Genomic DNA, 20,653 nt, shown 5'->3' on the forward strand with positions numbered 1-20,653 from the left:
TTCCAAGATGTACAAGAAAAGAATTCATAGGTTTATTTATTTACAGATGATTAGAGAGTTTGCGAAATACGACTTTACATAAATTATTTCAACATCTTCTGACTTCTTCGCATTGATTGAATGGACTTGGGCCATTTTTTCTCCTTAACAACACTAGGCATACTTGTATGCACAGTGAACAAGGCCGCTTAGAATTTGCATTAAATTTCTTAAGAGTAGGATATCAGATAGCCTTGATAATCAACACAAACATGAGAAACGAAATTGCCCTCGAAATACTATAATAACTAAAAAATGCACATTGGGGTAGCTGAAGAATAATATGAAAAAAAATTTCGTAACACGATTAGTAAAGATCTTTCGTTTGCAATGAAGAAATATTTTGTGGATCAGCAACGGCCTAGACAACTCACGCCGTTTGAAAAAATCAAATATGTTTTTAGATATCTTACGACTAAACTCAGTTAAAACTTTCTTTTTGGAGATAAACTTTACTCAATTTGATTTTGGATGGACTAGGTCAACTTTCAACTCAAAGGTTTAAATCGCCAGACCAAAAACGGACACGATACAATACATCGTTTTGTTCTCCCAGCGAACTGTGCAACTTCCATCCGTTGCATTGTCCCAAAAGCACGAACTTGCCGTATGCAAGCCTGCACCGTTCTTTTGCATGATGGTACAAGTCACTGGAATAAATGTAGTTTTATATTTCCATGACTCAGTCTCACTTGGGAAAGCGATTTATCTATATCAGCAGGCTAAAGGAATCGATCTTGACCTCGTACCCCGGAAAAAAAATGTCACCATGCCGGAGCAAAGATCAGACTGCGAAACCGAAAACAACCGAAAAGACTGCACCAAGTAAAAATATAGAGAAATATGAATGAAGTGCGTCTAAGGAGCGGCCCATCTCGTTCTATCTCCCCTCTGCCACACAGATTTCAACATTCATAAATACCGGAGGCCTTGACAATGGGTCGAGGTCATCAAAGTAATCCAAACGTAATAAGACAAAGGTACGTATAAGCAAAAGTAATGTGATAAAAAATAAAAATGAATCATCTAGCCACTACTCACCGATATATTTGTAAGGTTTCTGTAGCTTGGTGAGGTTTCCCAGGCAGGCTTCAACTACGTGAGATGTCCATTGATTAACCTTAGTGTGTTGGTAGGCGTTGCCCCCGATGGAAACCTCGATCGCATCTTTTATTATCTTGCTGACATCGTCGACGACAAATTGGGTCTGAAATTGAAGAACTGCGTTAAATGCACGAAGTTTTAAATTTAAAAAAAAAAAAAAAAAAAAAAAAACGAATACCTGCAAGAGCGACATAAACTCAGACCTTAACCTAAAAATCCTGCGAGCATAGACCAGTAATTAAAAAATTCCGATTTACCTCCTCCTGCATATCTTCCATGGCTAAAATTCAAACAAAATTCCGCTCTCGATCGTTAAGTTACGCTTGTAACGGGGTCAAATCGCTGATTGACCAAAGATGAGAGTCAGATGCAGAGACGCGACTAATCGGAATCAGCCAGAGCCCTTTCTACAGTTTCAATTCCGAAGCTGAGGGAGGAGAAAGAGGAGGACGAAAACTGGTATAACCTAATCCCTGTTTATTGGCTCGCCGTTGACTCTCGCCTTGTTTATTCCGTCAACTGAGGATCGGACCGGTCATCACTCATGACAGCTGTCAGGCAAGTAATAAAAGCTGAGAATCGACTCCGAAATCCGAGGAATCGACAGACCAGCCAGCGACAAGATGGCGGACCCGGTAACTCACCTAACCTAAAATCGATACATACCATGCAGAGAGTCGAAAAATAACCCGAAACGAGGGCAAAATTGAATCGAACAAAACCTCGGTCCTCGAGGATAATAGAAGTTACATCGAATTCAGACACTTGGCCGGAGGAAAAAAAGTCTCCCAAACATGCTTGCCAGGCAGGTTACTCGTCTGGGATTGCATAGGTACCAAGGATGCCGTAATTCATTGATTTTAGAACAAGTATCGAGGTCAATGAGCAAGTATGATCCCCCGGAGGAAGAGGTCCAAAAACCTAAACCGCAGTTAAAGCAGTGGCGAAGAGAGTGGGACGATGGAAGTTATAGGTTACAAACAAAATTCAAAGTTTGGGACCGCACAGGCAAAGTTGAAGGACCCACGATGGAGAAGGTGGTAGCGTTGACGCAACCCTGGGACTTGAGCGCAGATGGGATAAAGAAATGGTGGAATCAAAAGAAGATAGAAGCAGAAAAGGAGGACCAGAAATTCATAAAACTGAGACATGAAATTCTAGGTTCCAATTTGGCCACCGGTCATTTTCTCGTCTTTCGCGGAGCCAAAGTTAAGTTTTTGGGACAACCTGGGTGGACGGAAAGAGACGAGAAAGGAAATTACAATTTGCCGACATCCTACGTGCCGGATTTCGTAGTGGAAGCGATCGACATAAATGGAATGAATCTTTACTACGAAGGATTGGATAACATGCGCTTCCTCAACGAACTCAAATGGCTAAGCCTTAAAGGCTGCAAGACAATCGACGACTGGTGCTTGGATAAGATGTCGAGCTATTACCCAAATCTGGAATATCTGGATATATCGGATTGTGAAAAAGTAACCGAACGTGGACTCGAAGCTCTGTACAGGATACACTCTCTCAAGAAATTGATTGTTACTAACCACCATGTTTCCCCGGCCTTTGAATTGACCTGCATGATGTTGGAGGATTGCTCTTCGCAACTAAAAGTCGACATGAGACTACCCGCGGAGAAGGATTCTGTGCCTGCAGAAGCCCAAACCTAAACGTATCGACACTAATCTAGCTTAGACTTAAATTTAACTGGGAATGAGTGTAACTTATTATATCGATGAGGATTAAAAGATAAAATTCAGACCGTTTTGTACCTAGATTTTGACACCTTTATTTTTCTCGCCGTTTCTTTACGTAATGTAGCTCCGCTTTGTTAGTCAGGCCGTAGTTCTTTATGTTTTCATTATCGTTTACCAGCTGTGTACTACCAAAGCATACGTTGTACTTTCTCCAAACATGTTTCCAGCTTATCTTCTTTGTTACCTTCTCTCTCTTCAGGGCCAAAAGCGTGTGACGTTTTATCGCCTTTTTCAAATCAAGAACCGTTGTGTTGTGAGGCGGCACCTTGTTTCAAATTATAAAGAACGGTACAAACTATTATAGCGCAAAATTGCTTTGTAGAAACATATATAATCTAGTAATATTTACCACAACAGAAAGCATCGGCAATTCTCCACGGTTCAAGTAAAGCGTAATCGCTTGACCTTGAGCAACTGCCGACTGTGATTTGATTTCCTCAACTGTAGCATCGGCTGGAATTCCAGAAAATAGAGGATCGCTCTCAATTATCTTGTTTATCGCATCTTTGGTCAGTTTGACAAGCTCGTCGTGAGCAAACTCTACAGCACCTGGTGTAGATTTATCCTTTGTCACAGAGTCATCGACCTCCGATGTTACAACGTTGCTCATTGCTGGATCTGAATGAAATTCAATCGTAAACCCATCAGTTGGGCACATGTATACAAATATGCATAAGCATTCCTAATTTCAGTTCAAACGCATGTACTTCGCTTTGCCATCGCAGGGAATGAAAGTTGATTCCAAACATTCCGTACAATCGCAATGCGTGTACATATAAGGGTCGAATAGTTTCTAATGATATAATGGATCAATTTCGCTGCCGACCTATACTCAAGCGGTATATTACGTACATACAAGTCTCTACGACGCAGCTTGATCCGCGAGTTGAGAGTAATGTAAGAAAAAAAGGGAGAGAGAGAGATAGAGAGGGAGAGATTTAAAAATAAGCAGGATCATGGATCCGCTTTTAGTAACGTCCTTCATCTCGGGCCGATAAATCCTCCGGCAACAAAGCCCGGTGGAGACAAAGACAAAGTAAGCGAAAGGTATGCCATCCGCGAAACTATTGCAAATTAGAGCCGTTCCCCGTACCGAGCACGCGGCGTCTATGTTATATTCACGTATGCGCACGGCCATGTGTGTAAGATGTGTTCACTGTATTATACAGTTGTACGGACTCGACGTACGAATAATCGCGATAATACGTACATGCGGAGAAGCCTGTATTAGATATATGTATATAGGTGTATATATAGACATATATATATATATATATATATATATATATATATATATATACTACCGACTCTACAGTGTGTGGCAGAGGACCCGCAGTCCACACACTTCTCTGACACATAGCCCGTAAAGATGAATAACATTCGCGGGAATTTATAATAGAGCTGGGTTTATTCTTGGCAGAGATTTAATAGACGGCCTGTGTGTATGTGCGTGTGTGTGCTGGTTGAAGAGCGAGGAGATAGACGTGCGAGAAGCGGCGACGAGCGGCGTTAAAGTAAAGAGTTTTCGATCGGATACTTTATATCCCGCGCGTCGTCGTCGTTTGTGGGTGATTATTTTACTTATATATATGCATATGGATGTATATAAGTATATAAGTATATATGTACGTAGTAGGTTGGTATAAATACGTTTGTCTCTCGTCGCGTAGCGTCGCGTCGTTGGTACGAAATGAATCATTTCGAGGAGTAAAGTATCGCGGATGAATAATAAATTCTTTTACCATTCGCGGTTGATCTAAACTCTCTCTCTCTCTTGAGTCGGAGACCGAGACGACGACGACAACAAGTGTCGGGGACGACGCTTTGAGAATTCCCCTCGTTCCCGGCCGCAGGTTTTCGTCCCTGAACCCAGATGGCCGAGAGCCGGCGAAGTCGCGCGCGGTCGTTTACACTCGTGAGTCGAGAGAGGGCGGAGAGGAGAGGGACTCTGCCTGTTGGGTTCGCCTGCTTCGCCTCCGGGGAGGGACTTCGGTAATAAAGCGCGCGTGTTTGACAAGTAGCGGCGCCGCGGCTGCTGTGCGGCTTGGATTATCGTTCGCAGTTCGGTATTACTATCGTGTGTAAGCGTATTTTCTCGTCAATTCACCGGGATGCCGGTATTATCGGAGCTGCTCGTACGTACCGCGTACGATGCATGGATGTACGGTTAGATAGGTACGTATTGTACGTCGTACGTACGTACGTACGAAACATACGTATGTATGTACATACATTGTACATACGCATGAGAACGAGAACGAGAACGAGACTCGCGTCTCGCGCGCATTTCTTAGACGAGGGGCCGAACTTTGCCGAACTGGGGTAACGAAGTTTCCCGAACCCCTCGGTAGCGTTACAAGTTCCGTGTGTGTTTCTCTCGTGTTTCTATTACGCGAGTTTCTGGTGTGTTGGTAACGTGAGTCTCTTTCTCACTCTCACTCCTTCTCTCTCTCTCTCTCTCTCTCTCTCTCCAACTCCGACTCTGGATGATTATTGTTGTGGTGGTGTAGAGTAAGCTGCTGCTGCTGCTGCTGCTGCTACTACTACTGCTGGTGGCGGTGGTGGTGGTGGGCCTCGGTAAAATTGGCGTTAAAATGGAAACAGAATTTCGCTACGAGGTCGAGGTCCCGCGAGCCGAAGACAAGTGAACATGGGAAGGTCCAAGTTTCCCGGTAAACCGCCGAAAACGGTCACCAGGAAACGAATCAAGGTTCTTGGGAGACCCGAGACTGCCCAAACCGACCCCGTAACCGTCGTCGCCGCCGAGAACATTTACTACGGACTGTCCCTGTTCAACGAAACCTTCGGTGACAACGAAAAGGTAATTTCTGCTTCTGTCGAACCGATGATTACGCGTCATACGCTGTCGTCGCCACCCCTCCCTTCCCCCCCATGCCCCCCATAGCCTGACCCCTCAATCCCCCCGCACGGACGTGATTTTAGACGCTTCGCGATCCTCGTCTCCGTCTTTTCACACTACACTCCGCCGATGCTCGCCTCTCTTCGTTTCAATTATTCGCCTACCTTCGTTCTCTTACCTTTTTTTTTGTATTTGTTTTTTTTTCTTCGCTATACTCCTGACGGCTCTCACTTTTTTCCGATTTTCGACGATCCTTTTGATGCGTGGATAATAGCCGCTATTCCGTATCCCCGATCCACTACGCCGATATTATACACCGAAAATGAACAACTGAACCATTAGAAGGTTAATATATGCCACATGAGCGGCAAATGTTTTTTATGTGCGTTGAGAAATTTATATCTATTTTCAAATGCCGATGACTTGATCCAATTCCTCAACGTCTTGCCAGTCGGATATCTTTCGTCGTCGATCCTAACCTCAATCCTCTGTATTTAATCGCGCGCAAAGAACGCGCGACGTTTCTCTGTTGATTGTGTTATCATTGAGCATCGCCTGAACCGTTTCTGTATGCATGCGCAAAACTTTTCATTCACAATATCGTCAAGTTAACCGAACACGCGACTTTGATCGATAAGTGTAGATGAAAGGGTAGTTTTAAGCGAAAAGGTCTTGACTGACTGGTATTTTATTTTCAGGAACACCCACCATTTCATGGGTTTAGCAGCAAAGAAGCCAAGCTATCCGTGTGCTATGTTAAAACGCAACAGCGGGACACAGAAGTGCCTGAACGGCCTCTGAAAAAATCTCCCTCCAAGTGTAGAAAAAACATTAAAGACATTAAAAATCCTCCATTGGATGAAGAAAACGTGAGGGATGCTTCTTTGTATAAAAGTGGTTCTAACCGAATTCGGATTTCCCGAGACAGTTTGGGTAAAACAGAGTCGGATGAGGCTAGGAGAGTTTGCAGGATGAAGAACCGTCGAAGTAAAATAGCTGGTACCGAGTCTCTGAACTTGAGCAAAGCTCCAGTGCTGAAGCCTGTAAACAACATTCTGGAAAGACACCAACGAACCAGGCAACTTAGAAACAGTACAGCCAAAAGATTACTGCAAAGGGCCAAGTCTAGCGGTTCGGTTAATACTCGAAACGGCACAGGTTCGACCGGAGATAAGATTGGTACTGTGCGCAAGTTTGTTTTGCCTGTGCGAAGTGTGCATTCCTCAAGAGTAATAAAACCAAATAAAAGGTTTATAGAAGAATTGGAAGAAACTTGCATCCCGGAGAGCAGTGAGAGTCTCAATGAAAAATATCATAAAAAAGCTAAAGTGTTACCGGATAGAACCGGGGGTGAGGAGGTTGTTGATAAAGATATGAGGAAGCCTAAGAAAACTGTTCAAAACGTCACGGCTAACTCAAATATTTCAAATCACACCGTTACAACGGCTGATAACGAGTTGAAGAAACCTCAGGTTTCTACATGCAAAAACAAATCTTCCGTCAAATCTTCCCATGTCTCACCCAGCGCTGCTCAGGATCCCATACCGCAATTACCTAAATCAAATACCTGTACAAGTAGCAAGCAAACTCTCATTCCTGCTAAAGTTCCTCCCGATTCCAGTACGACTAATTCAGAGTCTTCCAGAGTTCAGACTCGTTCTGGAACGCTCAGTGCAGCAGTGAATTCTCCAAGCCCGAAGGTAGCCTCTGAGCCTGTTCATAATTCAACAGATAATATGCCTGCTTTGGAAAACGTACCATCGTTAAAAGAGAGCATCGATAATATTAGTGATAAAAGCGTCTCGACATCAAACTCGCAAAGCTTGGACACAGAGAGCAACCTTTCGGAAAGTGGCAGTGAACACAGCGATCACAGTGAGGATGAACACTCGGAATGGTCAGGAATGAAGTTGAATGGCGGAAAAGTGATCCTGCGTAAGGCAAGGCTGAAGTTGGATAACAGAACGTCAGGGGGTGCTGAGGGACCGTTTTCCAACTCGAATGCCCACAGCAATTCAAGTGGAAGTTCTAATCCTGGTGAGAAACTAGTTGGAAAAAAGCATAACAGATTCTCCTTTCTAAGATTCAAACTAAGATTTTCTTCTCTCTTGACATTTCAGGCTTGGCTGCGACTGTCAAATGTGGGGTATGCGGTGCAGTACGTTTTTATCGATTTGTTAAACAGGCCCGTAAGTTTGGCATTCATAGTTGTGAGTCGTGTCGCAAATTTATTAGCAAGATGATTAAACGTCAGGCTTGCACAAAGTCTACCAACAACGCTCTTCCGGTACTTCAATGCCACAAGGGTGACGGACTCTGTCTGGTACCACCAGTCGTCAGAAGTCAGCAATGGAATCTTATGAGATGTGTATACAAAGCTAGGTGTCCGGCATGCTGGCTAAAGATGTGTCTAAAGTGTTACAATATACCTGCGGCTCTAAGGGCTGGATTGAACCTATTACTTCCACCTTTGATGAGGGATCCTTTGGCTGTCCCAGTATCCGTGCCGATGTCGGTATGTCAGGAAGAAAGCGAAGGACAAATGCAAAGATTGACGGGATGCAAATTGGGTTGGCCAGCCGAAGACAGCAGGGATAGAAGCTTGTTCAGATCAGCAACCAATTGGAACGGACTTGATATCCTGGGACAGAAAACGAGTCATCAAAATGCCGTTCCAGGAGCGCTAGGCAAATTGAAAAAATGTATGATTGCAAAAATCAATTACCACTTATTTATTTTTTATTAGAAAATTCTTGGAAATTTGTTCTCGGTTGTATTATTCTTGCATTTAAACATTGCTTATGATGAATTTAATGAATATCGAATTCCGTATTTACAGTTGACTATCCTATATCAGTATCACCAAGCAAGAAGAGAAGAAAAGATAACAGGATAAAGGTTCGAAAGAAAGTAAAAAATCCATCATTAGATCCATCGACAACAGATCAATTTTCTCAGCCCGTTAGACAGAGGCTGGAGTTGAAAGGACCTCGAGTTAAACACGTCTGCCGGAGTGCTAGTGTAGCGCTCGGCCAACCAATAGCGACATTTCCGTCCAGCGAGGGTAAAGAGGACAGTGTTGAATCTGGAAAGAACATTCCAAGACTACCTAAAGATGAGGAGAAAACAGAGGAAATCAAAAAGGTCGAGGAAGTATCCAAAGAGAAGGAAATAATAAAAGCCTATCAAGAGGAAACTAACAATCAAGTACAACAACCGTCTCAAAAAAGGGTGAAGGTACAAGGGCAACAGAATCCTTCAACGCTAAACCTTCCAGTCGTAAGTTCAATAATAGTAATAAACTTGCTTACTCTAATTGTTACTTTTAGACATTGAAAAATAATTTCATCACAAACAGATACGTTCTCTGCCTAAGCCTGTCGTTGATGAGGTACACACAGTTTCTATAGACTTTTGGGAACAGTACGATCCAGCTGAGGTTGGAGCCAAAGGTTTTGCACTAATCGGTTCCGAAGCCTTCCACATTCCTGCTATATGCTATCTTTGTGGCAGCGCTGGTAAAGAACCTGTAAGTGGATACATGTTTGAACATTGTAATCTATTCAAAGAATCCATAATCTGAGTTAACATCTGAATTAACATTATTCACAATCCTTACAGCTGATCCATTGTCAGTGCTGCTGCGAGCCGTATCATGCTTTCTGTCTGGAGCCAAGCGAGTGGAACGCATGTGCTCAACCAAATTGGTGCTGTCCTCGCTGTACGATTTGTCAAACATGCCACCTGAGATCCGGTCCGAAATTGTCTTGCATTCGATGTCGCCAGTCCTTCCATCACTCCTGCCTATCAAAATCTGGGATTAGCACGAGACTGTATAGTCCTGACAGACCCTACGTGTGCCATAGTTGCATAAAATGTAAAAGCTGTGGAAGCGAAGGTGTCAGTGTTCACGTTGGCAATCTACCTCTGTGTTCTATGTGCTTCAAGCTCAGACAGCGTGGAAATTATTGCCCTCTGTGTCAAAGATGTTACGACGAAAATGACTTTGACACAAAGGTAATGGGCAGCATGATATTTTCAAATGATTTTCTATTATTCTCAACTGCTAATGTTCGTAATTGAACAATTTCAATCAGTAATTGTATTATTTTTATTTTTTGTAGATGATGGAATGCAACGAATGCTCATGCTGGGTTCATGCTCGATGCGAAGGCCTCTCGGACGAACGCTACGAAATTCTGAGCTACTTACCAGACTCTATAGAGTTTATTTGTCGCCAATGTTCACCGGACCCAAATTCTATCTGGCGAAACGCAGTTGAAGCAGAACTAAAGGCAGGTTTCATAGGTGTTATAAAATCCCTGAGTAAAAACAGAAAAGCGTGCATCGCTCTGAAGTGGAGCCCTAGAAAGGAGTGCTTGTGCAGACCGATATCTAGTGTAAGAAAGCTAGACTTCTCAGACGAAAAACTTGAGGTGTGTGTTATAAACGGCAAGGAAGTAATCAACAGGTTCGATGACTACGATGAGTGTAACAGTGAGCGTTCTACGGATGCTGATTCAAACTTGAGTGGAAATTTGAAGTCTGATAACTCCAGTAAATCTGATTTTGAAACAGATGACCAGCCCACTGATCCACCCAAGAGAGGGTTGAGGCGATTGCGACAGAAGTTTCACTTGAAAGAATGTTCCGTTAGAGTAAAAAATTGCCTCTCAAAAGAGGGGCAGGATATTTTTGACGGTAAAGACTCTGCTGTCGATATTGAAACGACACGTGGTTCTGCAATTGAGAATAAAGAGTGCCTTTGCCTTGAGCAACAAATTATTGCTAGGCCATCACCAACCTTGATGTCTGTAAAGCGTAAAGTGAATGGTAATGAATATGGGTCGTTGTTGCAGTTTCACTGTGACATGGAGCACGTAATCAATCGTGCATCTAACGAGGACCTTGTAGAAGCGTATCACAAAATTCTGTGCGAAGTATTTCCTTGGTTTCATCCAAAGCATTCGAAAATCACATCGAGCACTGGGGGCTTATCCACGCCAACAAAAGAGTCGTATTCCAAAGATAGTGAGAATTTTTTGGCTAAGCTGGATGATTCAATTCTGGAAACGTGGAAGGAGGAAGTTCTGAGGGCGCCAAAGGCTATCGCAGCGAAATCAGGAAATTTGTACCAGAATGTCAACGCGCAGGACAGCAGGTCATGTTGCTTGTGCAAGGGACTTGGCGATGGATACTCTACAAGAGAAGGCCGTCTCCTTTACTGTGGGCAAAATGAATGGGTTCATGCAAATTGTGCTTTGTGGTCCAACGAGGTATTCGAGGAAATTGACGGATCACTTCAGAACGTTCACAGTGCTATATCAAGAGGTCGGTTAATACGGTGTACGGAATGTGGAAAGAAAGGAGCAAGCGTTGGTTGCTGCAGCAAGAATTGCAATGGAACGTATCATTATCCATGCGCAAGGAACATAGACCTTGCATTCAATGATGACAAAACGGTATTCTGTACTTTGCATTTATCTAACTGCTCGGACAAAACACCGCAATCTGAGGAGGACTTTGATTTAAAAAGGCCGGTTTACGTTGAGTTGGATCGGAAAAAGAAAAAATATGCTGAACCTAATAAGGTCAAGGTCATGATCGGCTCTCTCACCATCGATTGCCTTGGCACCATTGTTCCAGAGTTTTCTGACACAATTGAGAAAATAGTGCCAAGTGATTATAAGTGTTCCAGACTGTACTGGTCTACCATTAACCCTTTGAAAATTGTCAAATATTATGTTAGGACGTTTGTTCAAATATATGTACCCGAGGCAGCTGTGGATATGGAAAATAATGTCACCATTGATCACTCCGCGGAGCGAGAGGCTGAGAGCGACACCGAGAAATCTGTTGCAGTAAAACAGACGTTAGACACTCTCGTCGATTCTGTATGCAACAAGGAAGCCGATGAGAATTTAGCTGAACAGAATAACACAGATCTCTTACCACCAGAGCTGAAGGAAGCAATTTTCGAAGACCTGCCCCATGATCTATTGGATGGAATTTCGATGCAAGATATTTTTCCAAAAATGACGTATGAGGATTTTTTAGCCATGGATTTGAAAACTGATGGCGGTTTTGGTACAGATTTATTGAAAGATGAAATATTGCCAACAGAAGTAGACGAGATGATAAAACCTACCGAGAACAAAGTCTCTAAAATGGATCCATCTATGCCAGAACTCGGACCGCAGAATGATTTCTGGCTTCACCTGGAGGCAAAGAGTTCTGTTCAAGATATCGTCGACGATCTGTTTAATTCGAAAAACCAGAAATTGGGGGGCAGAGAACTAAAACGATCAAAGTCTGAAGTGATGTCCAACAATTCCGTCGTCGTTGGGGGTCCTCGGCATCACCAGAGATCCTGCAGTCTTACATGGAGCTATAAACTAGACGGGACCTACGGACCCACAATGAAGCGGAGGAAGTTACCGAAGAATTTAAACTCTACACGATCAGAAGCTGCCGTCACAGTTGTGGAGTCTCAAAACGAGCGAACGCCAATGCTGCACGAACTTCGTATACCAGAAAGTATTATGCTAACAGTGGGTAGGGCCAGTACACCCAGTATTATCTCCGAGTCTGTCAGAGAGCTTAAATACTGCATTGAAGATTCTGGCGTAACAACACGCCGCACTTCACCTCGGGATGATGGCAAAGAACACAAGAGGCTCCTCTGGCACGCAAGGCAGCACCCGAGGATTCTTCAGGTAGATGGAACGGCAGATACAGGAAGCGCAAGTGAGTGTAGCTCTCCTGAATACACAGCAGAGGATCGAGTCCCACCACTCCATTCGCTGGACGCGATTGTTCGGATCCCCCAGGTCGACGGAGCGAATGACGACTCCTCTTGCGACAGTGGAAAGTTTGACACTGGCGCCAGTTTGTACAAATATGCTTCTAGGTTTTCAAAATTGAATAGGGTTCCTCGAAAGGAGGATGGAAAGGAGCTGGTGGAGAAGTTTAATCAGAGTGACGCAGTGTCCTTCAAAATTCCGCAGCTGGATGGTGCAGATGATGTGTCTAGTGACGACGAGTGTTCATCGCCGCATTCTCAGGTCCCGAACGAATTAGGCACAAGCTTGTCAACAAAGTACCTGCCAATACCAGACCCTGTGGATCAACCTGTAACTTGCAAGAGGTGCCGTTGCACGTACAGGACACAGGATAGCTACAACAGACATCTTGCTACCTGCGACACCATGACTACAAGTGATAGCGACTCCGAGACTATGGACAATAAACTTACGTCCCCAGATTCAAGGTTTTCACCCAGTATCAGATCTTCAATCGAATCACCGCAGTTCATTACTATGTCTCCGTCTGAAGGACATACCTTGTCATCCGAGTATTCGGATATCCAGGCTACATCTCCTGTTGAAGCTTCGGTTCCCTCGCCCCATCCTGGAATTCAAATTGAACCCATCGCACAGGCGATTATGACACCTCAAATCCACACACACGCCACGGTAGAAACTGTTCACCAAACGGTATTAACGTCGAATGACATGATTGTACAAACTCAGTATACTAGAACAACGACAACATTACCAAATGCTACAGTATTACCACAGCAGCCGGAGAGTACGGTTCAAATAACCGAAATCACAGATCGCCCGTTGATATCGAGAGACTCTGTGACCAGTATTACACAAAGCGCCATAAACGTACCCCTGACATCACCAGACAGCACAAGCTCTCAGACCATTCCAAGCCCACAAGTATCGCCAACTTTTTCATCGACTGGCGTTCAGACCAGCGCCAATGAGGCAGGAGTAAATCCTGGTGTCCAGCAAGCTAAGCTTTTGAAGCCAAAATCTCCCAGAACCCCAAAGCCCAGGGCCAAGGGCATCAAGCCCAATATATTACGAACCTCTAACGTACCACAGTCAAGCCACGTCAGGTTCCAAACGATCCAAAATAATACGCCAATTATACAGCTGCAGCAAGCCCAAAGAGCCACTGGTCCAACGGTTATTCTACAACAGGTTCCCCAGCCGAATTTGATGTCCGCATACGTGGAAGCTATGCAGCAGCAACAACATCAACATCAACATCACCAGCAATCGGCTCAAAACTTGCAGTATGTAGCTACGATTGGAGGGCAACACGAGACCGGTTATAAGCCACAATTTATAGCTGCCAACTCGTTGGTTCCTGGTGCTTACATCCAGGCTTCCTCTGACAATTTGTTGACGTTGCAAAATGGCGGAATATCAGTATTACCGAACGTACAAATAGCTCAACCACAGCCGACCGTTTTGGGCACTATTATCCAGCAACAACCGAGCGCCATCCAATGTGGAGTGATATCGTCGGAGCAATTGGTACTTAGTTCCACACCGGCACTTGAAATGTTCACAGATTCAACGGGGAGCATGTTTGTCCATAGCCAACCAATGTACTATGGGCTTGAGACAATAGTGAGCAATACCGTTATGTCATCTAGTCAGTTTGTGGCCGGAGCTGTTCCTCAGGTACTTGCAAGCAGCTACCAAACTACTACGCAAGTATTTCAAGCTTCGAAACTCATGGAACCAATCGTAGACGTTCAGTCCGTGCCTAATGTTCCAAATGTTCCGTCGGTACAAACGGTCCAGAGTGTTCCTGGAGTGCCGGGAAGCTACGTGGTCGTCAATCAACCTCCACCTCCTATTGCTGAGCCAAGCAATTCCCAAATAACTATTCCAGCAAACCCGGAACAGGCTTTCGCTCCCGCGAATTGTAATCCTATACAGCATGGGCCGTGCTTACAGATAGCGGATCCTGTACAACCAATACAAGTGCCACAAATTCCGCCAATTGTCTCTAGTGCAGTTTCTCCTAGCGATATGTTGGTGGGTTTTAAACAGCAGCAACAGACATCTACGACAATACCAAGGGTTGCCGTTAGACCAAGTCCCGTTTCTCACACCTCTGTGCAGCCCCTTCAACAAATACAATCAATGCAGCCCTTGCATCAGGGACCCTGGAGAATAACTGAGCCTCTCTTTGCGTCCGAGCAACCTATCAGCAACAATATCAGACCGTACTTTGACTCTAAACATGTGTCGGAAAATACTAGCATGATAAAATCAAGCATATCTTCGAAAATGCCGCCTTTGCCGAGCCACTGTGTACCACAGAGGAATAATAATAATATTACTGTAAATAAAATGAACCACAATGATGTAAATAACGTGCATACCAGCTACGTTAATACAATGTCCAACAACAGTGTTGGTAGTTGCATTGTTAATAGTAACAGTACTAATGGCCATTGTATTAACGTTAACATGATGAACACAAATAATGTAAACCAGATCAATTTGAACGTTTGCACAACTAATAAGATTACCATGCCAGTGAGCAACGCACCTACAAGCAGACCGATGAATCGGGTTCTGCCAATGCAGGCGATTACCTCAAAACCAGAACCGGCGGAGCAAATGCGGAAGCCTGATATTGCCGTCGAGGAACCGACTAAGCTGAACGTCCAGATTTCCAAACGCAGAGATGACATGATTGTCGAACCGGTGAAAGAACCAGATGCGTCTACAAATGATTTGAGTAATAGTGATGGAATGGCATTTGATATCGAAACGATGAATAAAATGAAGGAAAACTTGAAATTGGAACTGGATAAGGAAAAGTTACAGAATAAATCTTTGAAGATTGTCTTTCAGAAGCAGCTACAGGACGGTTCTTACAAAATAACGCAAAATATGAAAGCAGTTTCACAAAACAAAAGGACACCACAAATAACTTCAGTTGAAATTCTATCACCGAGAGAAGCTGCTAAGATTACTTCCCTACAACTTTCGCCGTTGAAGAACTTTGCGTTAAAGTCGGGCAAGATGGAGAGTAAACCAAGCTCGCTTGATAATAAAATGGACTCGCCAAAACCTAGACCTCCTCCTATAGCGGTAAAGAAACCAAGAATTGTCTCAAAGATCTTGAAACCTCCAAACAATAATCCTTCTAAATTGATGGTAAAAAAATCAATCTCAAAACGACCCAGCATGATGTACGAAATCAAATCGCAAGACGGTTTTACGCACGTTGCCTCTTCCATGTCCGAGGTCTGGGACAAAGTCTTTGAAGCTGTTCAGTCTGCACGTAGGGCTCACAACTTGCCTCCGTTACCCCACAATCCCCTTACGGAAAATCTGGGGCTGGAAAATAACGCAACTGTTTATCTGGTCGAACAATTACCAGGGGTGAACAGGTGCACCAAGTACAAACCAAAGCTGCATAATTTAAAACCACCAAAACCAAGCGAGATAGAAAACGACTTGTTGACAGAATGTGACAGCGGAGCTGCGAGGGCTGAATCATTCAGGGGAAGGAAGGTCCATGACATGTTCAGTTGGCTGGCATCGAGACATCGACAGCAGCCAAAAATGATTGCCATTTCAGAAAACGAATCACGGTGAATAATAACATTAATTTATTGACTTTTCAAAGATTTTTAATCCATTTACTTCAGATATTTACATTACAATCTGAACGAAATTTTCTAGGAGGGCTGCGAGCACAAATTTACCAATGGCAATGAGGTTTAGGATTCTGAAGGAAACATCTAAGGAATCTGTCGGCGTTTATCACTCACACATTCACGGGAGGGGTTTGTTTTGCTTGCGGGATATCGAGGCTGGGGAAATGGTCATTGAATACGCCGGAGAGGTAACTAATGGAGATATATAAACTCCGATGACCGATAACTTTGGTAAACCTGATACCAATGTTTTAATTGTTTATTGTTTGGCTACTTTCAGGTGATACGAGCATCATTGACGGATAAACGCGAAAAGTACTACGATAGCAAAAACATTGGATGTTACATGTTCAAAATTGATGACCACCTAGTCGTGGATGCAACGATGAAAGGGAACGCTGCTCGTTTCATCAATCACTCTTGCGAGGTGCTTGTTAAAGTTGAAATAAAAAACTATGAATATTACCTAATTTTTTACATTTAATGTGGTTCCTGGAACGTATTTATGAAAAATCCTTCTCTTTTTCAGCCAAATTGCTACTCTCGAGTGGTCGACATCCTTGGTAAGAAACACATTTTAATATTTGCGCTACGTCGCATAGTGCAAGGCGAAGAGCTAACCTACGACTACAAGTTTCCCTTTGAGGATATAAAGATCCCGTGTACCTGTGGTTCCCGGAGATGTCGAAAATATCTCAATTGAGCAGCGCGTACCTGATTGGTGACATCGATAGGAAATAATGGATCGCACTTCACGAGAGCACCGCGCGTTTATTGAAATATATATCACGACAAGGTCAGTTTGCACGAATCGTAGTAGTTCTATTCTCAAAGATAATGACAAGAAAGAAGAAAACCACTATCGAATTACATATGCAGCTTTTTATTTAAATATAAACAATTGATAGGCGGAAAGAAAAGAAAAAATGAAATACAATATAGTTAACAAAGTTTGAAATATTGACAGGCCAGATAATATATCTCAGCTGACGCGGCGTTGTGAAGTCGTTTTAAGGTTTACTTTTTATTTCTCTAAACGGCTACGCGTAGTAATTAATTTAAGGAGTATATACCAGTAGCAATAATAATCAATTGAATATATCTTCGGCTTGCTTTTACGCTTCAAAAGTTAATACAACTATCGTGTTAACGACCCTTTGGATACACTTTACACATGCCTGTGCTATGGCACGCAACTTATAGATTCTATGCATCGTCCACTATCGAGGCTCGCTCGTAATCAAGGCCTAATGATTGATACGCAGCAATATTCGCACTGGATCACAATCCCTTATCGCACTTTTTGGTACTTTGCGTAGAAGAGCTAATTATTATACTACAGTGAAACTTCCCAATAGCGGACACCTTCGGGACTGAAAATATCGTCCGTTATTAAGAATAACATAAACGTGTAAATTGTGCCGCTGGAGATTCTTAGACTGTCCGTTGTAAAGAGAAATCCGTCATTGGGAGGTGTCCGTTAAGTGAAGTTTCACTGTATCAATGAAATTAAATTTGATTAAAAGGAGATGAAAAGTACGATAATATTACGCGGTCTAGCGTGGATATTACTGGAAACTCAATTAACCTTGTACGGGCTCAATTTTAATGCCAGATTTAAAGCTTTCTTGTAAGATATGTAATTGTTAAAAACCACACTTTGTCTCGATGTAAGTGACGAGTACCCAGTTTAACGTAAGATAGGATCGTAGGCATTAAGGAGAGAGATTGAGAATGGCAAGAAAGGATGATCTTTTTCTTTTTTTTTTGTAAAGAAAGACTATCCGAAGGTACGTCTACTTTGGCAGCGATGTGCAAAAGGTATGAATAATATTAATTATTTGTTCATTTGAGCCATACCTTATTGTTGCTGTTGTAATAGGACAGAACAAAGTCCCCTGATCTTAGTTTGGTGGTATTTTATAAAACTCCCATTGTAAGATATTTATCCCCCCCCCCCATAACGGTAAAAAAAATTATTTTTTTTTCTCTTTTCTTTTTGTTTCTCTCTTCCCACAAAAGTGATTCGTAATATTTTTGTGTCCATTTTTCAATGGCGGGAAACTGAGAACCAGAGAGACTGCATATTCGTACTTCATTATTGTTGTATTTTCTTTTATCGTGTCCAAATTTGAATCATGTGAATGGTAAATTTATATTGAATCTGGCCAGACGATAAGTTGCCTTCGTACTAATATTAAGTACATTATTTCATACTTTAGTGATTCACTTTAATATTTACACTACGTATACACCAGCTGCTTGAGCTTAACAGGAACAAATATATACTTTAAAACTTTTGTTTTTGATCTGGGTGAGAGTATCTGCTCGAGTGGACGTGCCTTAATTTTGGTGCTCTTTGGACACCGTCAAGTGCACTTTTCACGAAAACAAAAAAAAGAAGTAAAATAAAATTTAAAAAATCTAAAAAGTAAAATAAAATGGCCTAGAGTAAGAGATAGTAGGTTGAAGCAAAGTGTTTGATAATAATGAAAAAAACAAACAAAAACAAAAAGAAATAATAATAATAATAATAATAATAATAATGATAATAACTTTATACAAAGATTATTGATTGCGAATTATTTAAGCCGAGTAAAATAAAGAAGCATAAATGATGGCAGGAACATTATTTGAACACGCGTTAGTCAAATGTGTTACATTTTTCGATCGGCCTGGTTTGGTACAAAATATTGTATGCGTTGTGTAAAAGGTTATAAAATGGGGGAAAAAATGGAAACTTGTTCTGGTCATGAGAAATTGCCATTTTTTTTTTTTCATATTTAATTTTGAATCTTTTTTTTTTTTCCTCCCTCTATTTCAACGACAATACACATGTACAATGTGCGTTGCGTTGAATTATTTTAACTTTTTTTTTTTTGTCTTCAGCAATGCATAATTTTACCGATAACAATTTATAATAATAATAATAATAATTATAATAATAATAATTGTATTCGAGGATGGCGATGATAAAGGAGAAGAAGAATATTGTTAATATAATGATAATTAAGTTTTAATCTGTAAAGACGATTCATATACGAAATAAGAAAGGTAATAATTTACATGAAAATATAATAGCAATGTTAGATATTTTATTGATATTTATTGATTACAAAGACGATTTTCATGGTCTAAGATGAAAAAGTAATAATAATAATAATAATAATAATAATAATAATTTTAAATAAAAAAAAAATTTAATTTAGCAAACATTGGAAGGGGTAAGCGAATTGGGCTAATAGGCTTAACTGTTGAGCAGATATTCGTTTTTATTTTATTTCAACTTTTTATTTTTGACCTTCTCCTGTACCTTTAATCATTGTGTGTTTCCAATTTGACTTCTATCACATCCACCGCGCATATGTACAATATAAATTATACACCCACAGACATACACACTGCACCGTATACACAATATTTTAAGCTTTATTATTTCTAACAATTGTATAGTTTAATTATGCTTAGAGTCTATATTAACAATTATATACACAAGTTATACGAATTGTTATAAAATTACTAGGAACAACGGTAAAACACCTACATTTAATCTCCTTGAAAAATTTTCCATTCGTGGAAAAGGGGGAGAAAAAGAAAATGTACGAGACAATTTCGACGAATTTATTAAGACCGTGACCAGTCCGTCCTCACAGCAAGAGACAGGACCGCTCGTGAATTGCTATAATTTTACAAAAATAAACTGACGATGAGATAGACACGTGTTGAATTCCCCCTTTATGCCGACCGACGAGTCACTCGGTCGTTAATAAAAAAAATATTCCTTTAATTGCGTATAACGTTCCGCGAGGAATATGATTCCCGGGATCTTTTTAATTTTTTTAATTTTTAATGATATATTTTTTTTTTCTTCCTTTTTTTTTTTATCCAGTTCACGAAAATTTGCGTGGAACGATCGAGTTACAGATAATTTCCGCGCTCATGCTTCCCGATGACGCTGAACTGTTTTTATTATATATTTTTTTAAATTGATTTATTTTTATTTGTTTGTTCTTTATGTGATTACAGTTTTTATCGAATTAAAACATACCATTTTTTTTTCTTCTTTCCTTCCTTCATATATATATATATATATATATATATATATATATCTTTTGACCCAAATTTTTCTTCTCACGTATACATCCGTTTAGCGATTACGCAGCAAGAAACGCAAACAAAAAAATAAAAAATAAAAAATTAACGGCAATTGTGTTATATTTTTGCCTTGCCTGCGTATTGAATATATTATTATTATTATTGTAATATTCTCGAATAGCGTCAAACGGTGAAAAACGCACTCTGGGTTGTGTATACTAAGCTGCAGGCAAGCGTGCGTAAAATGAGTGAAATGAGAGAAAAGAAACACCACTTAATATATACATATACATATACATATACATATTAGTATTGTAC

The 20,653-nt window shown here is 41.5% G+C and overlaps 3 protein-coding genes across 12 annotated transcripts; 2 read left to right on the forward strand and 1 right to left on the reverse strand.

Moving 5' to 3' along the window:
- Positions 1-20: 20 nt before the first annotated feature.
- On the reverse strand, positions 21-5,303 carry LOC107223997 (dynein light chain Tctex-type 1). 10 transcript variants are annotated; one of them, XM_046746100.1, is made up of 5 exons: positions 4,548-5,303; positions 3,447-3,515; positions 3,247-3,350; positions 2,913-3,162; positions 1,122-1,246 (listed from the first exon to the last, which is right to left on the reverse strand). In XM_046746100.1, the coding sequence occupies exons 1-4, from the start codon at positions 4,594-4,596 to the stop codon at positions 2,929-2,931; spliced, it is 456 nt and encodes a 151-aa protein (XP_046602056.1). In that variant the 5' UTR covers positions 4,597-5,303; the 3' UTR covers positions 1,122-1,246; positions 2,913-2,928. The 10 variants fall into 10 exon arrangements, with proteins under 10 accessions (XP_015519380.1, XP_046602056.1, XP_015519378.2 ...); XM_015663892.2 differs by adding an exon at positions 3,750-3,759 and having other exon boundaries at positions 3,247-3,515; positions 4,640-5,295; XM_046746099.1 differs by lacking the exon at positions 4,548-5,303 and adding an exon at positions 4,202-4,475.
- LOC107223996 (distal membrane-arm assembly complex protein 2) lies at positions 1,927-2,899 on the forward strand. The gene has a single exon (XM_015663890.2). It carries the CDS (start codon positions 1,938-1,940, stop codon positions 2,808-2,810), a length of 873 nt encoding a protein of 290 aa, XP_015519376.2. The 5' UTR covers positions 1,927-1,937; the 3' UTR covers positions 2,811-2,899.
- On the forward strand, positions 4,488-19,954 carry LOC107223994 (histone-lysine N-methyltransferase trithorax). Its single transcript, XM_015663888.2, has 11 exons — positions 4,488-4,533; positions 5,408-5,718; positions 6,456-7,794; positions 7,878-8,459; positions 8,597-9,036; positions 9,116-9,286; positions 9,379-9,774; positions 9,882-16,174; positions 16,266-16,428; positions 16,521-16,667; positions 16,770-19,954. Exons 2-11 carry the CDS (start codon positions 5,548-5,550, stop codon positions 16,941-16,943), a joined length of 9,876 nt encoding a protein of 3,291 aa, XP_015519374.1. The 5' UTR covers positions 4,488-4,533; positions 5,408-5,547; the 3' UTR covers positions 16,944-19,954.
- The last annotated feature ends 699 nt before the right edge of the window (positions 19,955-20,653 follow it).

Source organism: Neodiprion lecontei, chromosome 7 (assembly GCF_021901455.1).
Source record: "Neodiprion lecontei isolate iyNeoLeco1 chromosome 7, iyNeoLeco1.1, whole genome shotgun sequence".
NCBI classification, from domain to species: domain Eukaryota; kingdom Metazoa; phylum Arthropoda; class Insecta; order Hymenoptera; family Diprionidae; genus Neodiprion; species Neodiprion lecontei.